The following is a 10704-nucleotide window of genomic DNA, read 5'->3' as shown; positions in this document are numbered from 1 at the left end:
TTTTTTTTTTTTTTTTTTTTTTTTTTTTTTTTTTTTTAGTGCCAATGTTTCCTAAATGTGGCTGTGACTAAGGCAGTATGCATTTACATAAAACCTGCAGTCCTGGGGAGGAAACCCAGCCACCTCTTCTTAGGGTTTACTTTGTCTAACATTTGTACAGTACAGGTACTGCCCCCTTGAGCTGCACCTCCTTTAATACAGCAAGATGTCAAGGTTTTTCCAGCTTTTATTTTCAAAGGATTTATGAATTCCTTACCTGTGCTGCCCTCTATGGGAGCTTACAATGAAACTCTGTGCTATTTAGTTTTCAAGCACAGATGATGGCAACTTATTAACTGAAATAAACCATTATCATCTTTTCTTAAAATGAGCAAAACTCAGCCACTTTAGAATGCTATATCTGCACAAATGTACTCTAACCCTTTGTAATTTTTCATTGCAGCCTCTGTACTGAATACACTAGCAAAGACAGACACCTTATCCAGGTCATGTCTCCATCTCTAGTAACCAGTCCAGACATATGACATTCATGAGGTGCTGAAGAACTGCTTAAAATAGTTATTAAGGGCTCATTATGATGCCAAGCACTCTGCCAAGAGGGACCTCTTTCCAAGCTTTCTCCCACTGAATTCTCACAATACTATTATAATTTTCATTCACAAATAAGGATGCTAGGCCTACAGAAATTCAGTGACTTGTCTAAGCCATAGCCAGTAGACCAGAGTTGAGATTTGAATCCAGTTCTTTTGATGGAAATATGTGCTCTGTGCTATATACTGCTTTCTCTGGTACCAAGCTAAAAAACTAATTTTAAAAATCCATTTGTAGGGCTGGGGTTGTCACACACCAAGTACAGCTAATTTTGTATCTTTCCTTAATAACTACATTAATTACTGAAGAGGAAATGGGCATCTGTTATCCAAGATCTGATACTTGGTTATAACATTTTGAGAGAAAGGAACTATAACAAATGTTAAAGTTACTAAGTACCTCCATTCAGAGACTATAGTCATGATAATCTAGATTTTTTTTTTTTTTTACATGAGCAACTTCTTTTTCAGGATCAAAAAATTTTTTAAAATTATTTTGTGGGTCAAGTGTGTGATATGTCAAGATCATTGTACTGTCATGTGTAACTAATTAAAACAAAAAAAAGTTATTGAGTTGGTGGAAAATTGTTTATTTTTAAAATTCTCCAGGTATCCATTTCCTCACCTGGAAACAAAGCAATTAGCTTAAATAGTTTATAAGGCTTATTTTAGGGCTGGGGATGTGGCTCAAGCGGTAGCGCGCTGGCCTGGCATGCGTGCAGCCCAGGTTCGATCCTCAGCACCACATACAAACAAAGATGTTGTGTCCGCTGAAAGCTGAAAAATAAATATTAAACAATTCTCTCTCTCTATAAGGCTTATTTTAGTGCTTAGAATTTTATTATTTAATGGAAAAAAATCACAAAATGATAAAACAGAAAAGCTTATCTTTCACAATTTCTAAATTCAGTGAGAACACAGTTCATTGGTACCTCCATGTTAAATTTCCCATGTCAACTCATTTAGAATACTAAATATTTAAAAATATTTTTGTTTTTTTCAGGGTAATCATAAAATCTTTTAAAATTATAACACCATCAATTTTTAAAATTCTCCACAGAAAAAAATACAACTTTATGTTCAGCACACGTCATATATTATCTGACAAAGAAAACAACCCTGTTTGTTTAATTAAATAAACCTATTTAAATGTCTAGCTTTTGGAGACCACTGCTGAACTCCAAAACTCTACAGGGAAAATATCACCCTAATGTTGCTGATTAATCTGTTCAACTCAAAAAAGACTCACCTCAGATGTATTTGTTGCACATAGCTTCACTAAATACAATAACCAAATTATCATTCTGTTTTCTGACATAACTCAAATTTATACATATGCCACAGATGGGGACTCCTGAAGAGCCTTGCACATATACCAAGCCAGTCTGCAATCAAATTGAGCAGTTCCTTCAATGCCAGGGATGGTAGGCAGGAATCCACAGTCCCCTGAACAAATGTCTAACATATGTGAAAGCTGGGTCAGGGATGTGCAACATTCTCACACAAACAGTCTTAAATCAGAGGTGACATACAGGGTCTAGGCAACTGGCACATGACAACTAAAGTAGGCTGGCTGTCAGAAGACAATAATTAGCAAATGATACATTCCTCGATGTCAGGGATAAATCAATCTGCATTGGGGACTGTGGTACACATAAAGCCTCATCTAAAGAGCCACCACTGAACTCTAGCCAGTTGGTGCCATCTGGGACGACAGGCTGTGTTGCCAGATCTTCCAAGTTTCAAGAAAAGCTGGAAATTCATATTTTCATATGTCTGGATGTTTTAAAAATTGTGGTAAAAAATAAACACATAAAATTTACCTTATTCACCATTTTTAAAAGTTCACAGTACTGAGACTATGCATACTGTCATACAATGGATCTATAGAACTTTCTCATTTATAAAACTGAAGCTCCGTGTCCATAAAATAACAACTCCCATTTTCCCCACCACTGGTCCCTGGCTACCATTATTATACTTTCTGTTTCTATGAATTCTGATTACTTCACATAGCTTGATTTTTTTGTTTTATTTATTTATTTTTTAATGTGGTCTTGGGGATCCAACCCAGAGCCTTGCATATGCTAAGTACACACTTTATCACTAAGTTACATCTCCAGCCTCAGACACCTTGATTTTTTAAATGTTGGTAACTAATAAAATTCATAACATTCTGGGTGACTACTCATTTATGACTCCTCATGACAGTTATGATTACCTAAAGCACTTCCAAGTTTCCAGAATGCAAAATTCAACTAGGTGAAAGACAGATATGACACTATCAAACTCAGACAAATTATATGGTTCCAGTGTGCTTTTCATGTCCTTATTTGTGCTCTTAAAAAAAAAAAAAAAGGACTAAAGGTTTAAAATATACTTTACATGAATTCTTACCATCCCTGCTTGATGCAAGAACCACATGAGGTAGTCTTCCTGAATGTCCACGAGACTGGAAATCTCAGGAATGTAAAATGCATCATATTCCACATGTTTCACTTTAAGATTTACCTGAAGAACAAAGTAAGAACAATTTAACCCAGAGAACGGAAAACCAGTTTCCCAGAGAACATCTCAGTAGGACATTTTACATTTCTATCTATTCACCCCATCTCCACACTGGCTCCTCCTATGCTCACCTTATATAATTTCTCCAAGAGCTTGAGAGCTGCTGTAATATAATTGTTAAACAGTACAGGAATTAAGAATGTCTTTCTCCCTCTCAGTAGATAAAGGACTGCTCCTTTATAGAGGTTTATCAGCTTCATGAAATACTTTGGGCATACCTGAGACCACCAGTTATCTTAAGAAAAAAAGAAAAGAACATTTTAATTCATTATCTTGAGCAAGTTTTCTGCCTGCTAGCTAAAAATTCCTATAGCTAAAAGATACACATTAGACTAAATGTAGTTTCCCCAAACTGACTGTAAAAAGAATCCATTAAAACATTTCTGGAGAGAGCAGCAGCTGTATAAGACTCCCTAGAGTTTTTTTTTGTTTGTTTGTTTGTTTGTTTTTTGTAAAGCTTGATCTGATTTTTTTCAAAGGCTTATATAAAAATTCAATTCCAAGACTGCATGGGAACAAGATACAAATATTGGGGGCAGGAGGCATGTCTACTGTATCTTTCCAAATAGTGTTCATATGTCCTCATGCTATGTCAGCACTATTCTCAGCCATTTCAATCCTACACCAGGATGTAAAGGATGATGTGCCTTAAAAGTGACAGAAACACAGAAAACATTCCTTCCCTCCAACAAGCATAATTAATTGAAAAACTACATTTGCTTCTCTCTAAACATTGCTTTCTCATAATCAAACAAAAAGATTATGCTGCTGTCTTCTATTTTGTTAGGAAGAAACCCAGCCATATTAAAATATTTAGACAATGAAATAATATGATACCTGGGATTTCCCTTAAAATATCCCATCGAAAAAAAAATAAAATATCCCATTAAAATATAAAAATGTAGGTTGGGGGGACAAAATAGAAAGGACAAAGTATTGATAACTGTTCAGTTTATGTGATGAGTATCTGCAGTGTTCTCTCTACCATAAGGTATTCCTTTAAATGTCAATAATCAGAAGTTTACAATAAATTAAGCATAACACTGAACAACTCTCATCTCTTTTATGTCATTAGACCTGGAAAAAGAAGTTTTAAAACCCCAAAACTTGTCAGGTAATATCTCTTCAGAGACTACCATCTTTCTAGCTCATTTCTATAAGAACACCTGAGGAAATGTGCCCCAAAAGGATTTTGAGCTTAAAAAAATTCACTACTAACATATTACTAATGCGTTTGTTATTTGTTTTTATCTCTTGTGCAAACGTGGAAGCAATATGGAAAAGCCAGAAACAGGTCTCTTCACTTAAATGGAGACCATGCTCAAGTAACATCCCAGTCCATCTGGAACACAGAAGTTACTGAGTTGCAATAAACACCTAAAAAAAAAATTACCAGTGGGGGAAAAAAGTAAAAAGCCGGTCGGGTGACAGACTTTCTGTACTTGATTAATAAAAACATCTCAGGCGCTACTCCCATGAGAGACACTCTCCAATTCACTGAGGAACGGAAGGTTCTTATCTCAGCAAAGTGTCCGGAGCCTGCAAAAATCAGTGTGGACTCAACTGTCCTAAAAAAGAAAAACAAAACAAACATTTGGTAAGTCCCCACTAGGTCATTTTCTGCCTCTCCTTTCTTGGAGATCTCTGCATCACCAAAATTGTTCATTTCACTCCCACCCCCTAAAAGAAGGAGAGATACTAATTCTTGAGGCACTATTAACTACACAAGTGGGAGGGAAAAAAGTAGTTTAAAGTTGAATAATCTGACTTTGTGGTATTTTAAAATCAAATTAATCTGGCATTAATCACTTCAAATAAACTAAATAAATGGTTCAATTTGCTCAAATTGCAAACAGGGTTATAGTTAAAACTTAATGGTAAAGAAAGAAAGGTTTAAATGTTAAAGCTCTAAAATGACAACAAATACATTCTTGAATCTCAATCCACTGAGAGCCAGTGGTTATACCAACAAAATAAACAAGAACAAAACCACTGGTATTAAATTTTAGCACATTCACCTAATACTTTGCTAGGGTTTGTATCCAGTCGCAGAATGGCCATTGCCAAGGGAATAGTCAACGTTATGTAGTACTTGGAATCCTGGAGTAGGGGAAACTCAGGTAGTATTAAGTAGATTCTCATTGCTTCAACATCTGGTGGTGAACTTGACAACTGGGGAATCAGGCAACTTTCAAAGCTGTTTAAGATCTGTATGACAGAAAAGAATAAGAAATTCAAACATCCCAGATATCTAGTTAACTTATCTCTAAATTCTTAAGCCATTTGATAGACTCAACTCTTATTCATTGGTCCAGGCTCTCAAAATACATCAGGGAAAAGAAAGGCCAAAAATTCCTACCTATGCAGACCTAATATTCTGAAGGGACAATTCCTCAGAAAGATTAAAGGCAAAAAGAACGCAAAATGTAGGTCAAATTCCCAAAATGAATATTTATACAAAATTAAGATGTGTTCAAGACTTGGACTTTTCATCATAACTTTTTTTTTTTTTTTTTTTTTNCAGAGCTTCCTGAATGTGTAAATGAGTTTTTCCAGAAATATAGGAAATTTTCTGCCATTGTTTCTTTGTCCCCCCATCCCATTGCCATCTCTTCTCATTTTTCTCTCCCCTTTGGTACTAGCAGTGGTGCACTGGATTGTGTCCCACATTTTTCTAAGGCTGTGTTTATTTACCTTTGTTCTTTGGTTTGCTTTATCTTTATCGATAATCAAACTCATTAAATCTTTCTTCTGCCAGTTCAAATGTGTTGAACTGCCAGTAAATTTGAAATTCATTATTTTTCAACTCCAGAATTTCTATTTGTTTTTGATAATTTGTTTGCTTACTGATATTCTCCATTTGTGAAAATTATTTACCTTCTTTAATTATGCTTTTTCTGTAGTTCTATGAAGCATACTTATAATGACGATTCCAAATTTTTTTCAGTTAAATCTGACATCTGATCTCTATCTCACAGGCAGTTTATGTTTCTTGAATCTTTCCCCTAGTATTTGGGCTATACTTTCTTGTTTCTGTACAAGCCTCAATTTTTTGTTGAAAACTGAACATTTTAGTTAAAACTGAATATTTTAGTCAATTCTGGTTACTATTCCTTTCCCCTCCTCTTCTTTCCCAGTGCTTGTTACTGTTCTTTGCTTGTTTCTTTTTTTTTAATGACTAGCTGGATGATTTTAGTGAAGTCCTTTTTCCCACTTCCCTAAAACCCACAATGCTAAGCTTCTGATGTTGCTCCTCAGGGAGGTGTTTCTTTGGGTATGTCACAGTCACTCTGGATTTACAGTGATAAATCTAGGACTACCTTTTCTCTTTTTTATCACATCTAGGTATTAAACTCCAGTAACTGCTCTAATGTTTCAAACAATGTGTGTGTTTGTGGGGGGAGAGGGGAGACCCTATAATATGCTTTACAAATTAATCCAATCACTTTACAAATTAATCCAATCACATCCTGGCTCCTTTAAAGGAATACTTTTTGACATCTGTTTGACATTTGCTCTGGCCACACAACAGGGTTCTTGCCACTTCTTCCCTGGCCTCTCCTAATGACCAGCTGGCATATACTCTAGGCTATACATTCATTAAATCCATTAAACCTCTTCCACAATTACCACTGTTCTTGAGATGGATCTTCATTTTTAAGTTCTACATATTATGTTGCCAATTAAGTCAGTTGCTTTGAGAAGACAATAGAAGCTATTTGCTTTATGGTCTATCTTCCTCCCCACAGGCAAAATTTCTGATCCAGGGTTCAGAAACTAGAGGTGAAGGAAGATAATGGCAAGGTTTTCTCTGAATAAGATCTCTACCGTAGAAGCTGAGTACTACTCGTGATTCAAATGAACAATCTCAAGTTTCTGCTTTAAGAAGCCAGGAAAGAAGAAAATAAAACCAAAGCAAGCATAAGGAAGGAATTACTAAAGAGTAGAGACTGACAAAATAGACAAAAACAGTGAAAACCAAAAAACTCCAAAATGTTTGTTCTTTAAAAATATCAGTAATATTGAAAAAAGATCTAGCAAGAATGACAAAGAAAAGCCAGACATAGTGGCACATACCTGTTATTCCGCTTACTAGAGAAGCTAAGGTAGAGGATTGCAAGTTTGAAGCCAGACCGGGCAATTTGGCAAGACTTTATCTCAAAATAAAATAAACAGGGATGGGGATGTAGTTCAGAGGGCCTGTATAGCTATGTGAGGTTCTGGGTCCATCCCCAGTACTGAAAGATAAAAAAAAAAAAAAAAAAAGAGAGAGAGAGAGAGAGAGAGAGAGAAAAGAAGTCTTTAATAATTTTTTAAAATATGGTTATTTGAGCACCAGCAATAAGTTAGTCATTATTTATTTCACACCCTCACTGAACAGATTTCATTTATGGCAGCTCTTAGATTAACCTTGAAAACATACATTTGTTTTAGATAAACAGTGTGTCACACATCAAAATGAGCAAAACCTTATATTTTCCATACATTTTTTTTAAAAATAAAAATATCAAAGCTCTTAAAAGAATAAATCTTGGGCTGGGGTTGTGGCTCAGTGGTAGAGCGCTCGCCTAGCATGCACGAGGCCCTGGGTTCGATCCTCAACACCACATAAAAATAAATAAATGAACTAAATAAAGGTATTGTGTCTAACCAAAAAATAAATATTAAAAAAAAGAATGAATCTTGCTCCTGATAACAATCTTGAACATTCTTCTACCACAAACCATTTAAAACATGCCCTACTTTACCTCTAAACATAAACAAAACAAAGCGTGGGCTGTTATTTCCCCCACAAAAATTATTTGTGCAAATTAATAATTAATCAACCATTTCCTTGTATTTTATTGCCCTATTGAGAAAGAAACTAAAAGTTAGTGCAATGAGCATTTCTGTTACCTATTTTATATAGGCTCTCAGAAAGTAGTGTGAGGATCCAGAATAAAACTGCATATCAGGATCCTGGATATTCTTATTTAGTATAAGGAGAAGGGAAGAAATAAAAATATATGGCTAGGGAGAAGACTTCAGTAACTTCTGTTAATCAGAGAAAGGTCTTTAGAGATCACTTCTTCCCTCTCTACTACTGGTGAAACACAGGGTCTCTGACTCCCCCTGCTGATAATCAGCCTGGTCCTCTTCTCACCCCTACACCCCTTCCACTTGTATGTTCATTTCTAATCTTAGTATACATTAGACTCTATGACAAAAAGGAAATGCTAAGGAAAGCCAATGAAGGTATATAAAATGATGCAGAAAATATTCTAGTTTAATAATAAAACAAACTTGATTAAAGGCCTCAATACTTTTTACTAAAGTATTGAGTATTTTTTCCCTATATGACTACGAATTCCCATTTCAACTAATCATTTTGAGTGAGGAAATGCTAAAAACTATTCATATTAAATAAGACAAAATGCTTCAGAACATGAATGTGAAGAAACCCATTAGGGTTATACAACATAATACTGAGCACAAAGGATGACTTAGGCTCTCTTTGGTCAGGAAGACCTTACACTGGAAAAGGCAGGCTGAAAAGTACACTCTGTAAGAAAAATGGGAAGCAATCACTGTTACTGGGGCCTCATGAGACCAAACCCTGAATAAATGTGTGTGGGGCTGGGGGAGGATTCCCTAAATGTAAAACTCCATCTATATTCATAGCCTCAACATAGAAGTAGGGTGGGAAAAAAATCACTAAGCTAAAAAGTTCTAACATGGCAAAACTAAAGACAAGCAATCACGTACTTGATTGTATTTGCATTGCTGTGTTCTGAGAGTTTTTGTCTCCAAACTGCTATGGTTTCATCATTTATTAGACTGGTATAATGTGCTTGGTTCATGGTCCTGAAGTCAACAGCAGGAGAAGAATTCTGGAAATTAAACAGTGAAAGAAATTATGTATCATGGATTTTTCCTCTTCTTCCCCCCTATACACTCACCGCTTTGGTTCCACTCATAAGCTGAAAGCTGTGGGGCACTGCCCAGATAGCTCCGACTTCAGAAGGAGGCACTCACTCCCCAGTTGCAGGGTATACAGGCTCCTGACTGCTCTCACTTGGGCTTACCCTTAGCTATTGCTTCACCCCTGCTACATCCAATGCCAGAGTGAATTGTGGTATAAGAGCCTAACCTCCTTCCCTCAACTCAGGACTGGCTGAAGGGCCATCCTAACTCTAGAGTCCCGCAAGAACTGGCCAAGGCTTCTGCTGTAACAGAATTAAAGGTCAACTTCTCCCTCTGCCCAGCCCTTCCTCCTTCACCCCTGAATAAATGTTCTAGAAAGCGAGCATACCCCCTAAAACTTTGAGCTTCAAGGTCTACTTCCCAAAAAAACCAACCCAATGTGACTTTTACAGATTTTTCCCCCTTGTTTTAAATCACTATAACATCAAGGCTTCTAAGGCTTAGAATTATAATTTTTTTGGCCAAATTCCAGTAAAATACATTATTAAAAAGTCAGTTGAATTTGAACCTATATTGCAAATAATTTATGAAAATTTAATGCCCATTTTTATGTCTTGCTCCAAGTATATAGCTGTAAGCTTATGAGAAAAGTGTCAAAAAGGATGTTAATAATGGCCTTAAAAATCCCAGCACTGTACAACCTTTATCCAGTGAGGCTTAAAAAGACAAAGAACTTTCACTTTCTAAAATTGCTTGTTTTCAGCTTTATTTTTCCCCAATTTTGTTCATGATCTAGAAGTAAAAAGCTGTTGATGGGGTGTTTATACCTCCTATACTTGACACTAATAAAGAGGGGGAAAGTAAGAGCAAAGCAAATATCCATTCATTCACAGAACCATCATTTTTTTTCTTCTTTGTATTTAAACATAAAACATAACTTTCAAAATAAATTTTCCTGGTTACTTTCCTATAGTTGTAAGATACCACTGTAGGGAGAAAAAAAAATGACATGTAATTCATTAGAGATGCTTGACAAAGTTTTTGATCAATTGGGTCTTATTAACCATTATACTAAAATGGCCACAGACATATTGAGAAACTCAAAATAATATTGAACTACAACAGAAAGAACATGGAAGCCAAAGGGGAACACACACACACACACACACACACACACATTGCTTTTCTTTCCACTTGTGGTTTTAAAATCACTACTATGTAAATTTTAATTAATTCCCCCATTCAAAGGGGCAACAGAAACAAAATATTTACAAAAACACTGACATGGAACTATTTTCTTATTCTTTATTACATGTCCAAATAAACCACAGATGCCTTAGGTGAAATACAATCTTAAAATCACTTAACCAAGAAAGAGCATCATTTTTCCATGCCCTCCGTCCCAGTGTGGAGGTCAAAACCCTGGACCTTCCACATGCTAACAAGTGTTCTTCCTCTGAGAAACAACCCCAGCCCTCGGGTCCTTCTATAAATTCAGGCCAAAAAGAAAAAATTGCTCTAGGTCAGTGTTTCTCAACTTTGGCTGGACTTTGAATCACCAGAGGATGTTTAAAAATTGCCGTTAACCAAGTAACATTCCAGATTATTTAAATCAGAATCTCTACAGGTGTATTTTTTAAAG

The 10704-nt window shown here is 35.7% G+C and overlaps 1 protein-coding gene across 1 annotated transcript in view; it reads right to left on the bottom strand.

Moving 5' to 3' along the window:
• Nucleotides 1-10704, bottom strand: part of Herc3 (HECT and RLD domain containing E3 ubiquitin protein ligase 3) — a 135713-nt gene that overhangs the window by 57885 nt on the left and 67124 nt on the right. Inside the window, exons 13-16 of the mRNA XM_048813856.1 lie at nt 8904-9028; nt 5177-5433; nt 3230-3393; nt 2988-3101 (exon numbers count right to left, since the gene is read on the bottom strand). Coding sequence (XP_048669813.1) covers nt 2988-3101; nt 3230-3393; nt 5177-5433; nt 8904-9028 — 660 coding nt within the window. The remainder of the gene's footprint in view (nt 1-2987; nt 3102-3229; nt 3394-5176; nt 5434-8903; nt 9029-10704) is intronic.

The sequence above is a fragment of the Marmota marmota genome, unplaced genomic scaffold (assembly GCF_001458135.2).
Source record: "Marmota marmota marmota unplaced genomic scaffold, marMar, whole genome shotgun sequence".
NCBI lineage: Eukaryota > Metazoa > Chordata > Mammalia > Rodentia > Sciuridae > Marmota > Marmota marmota.
Note: the sequence above shows the minus strand (reverse complement) of the source record. Positions and strands in the feature narration are given on the sequence as shown.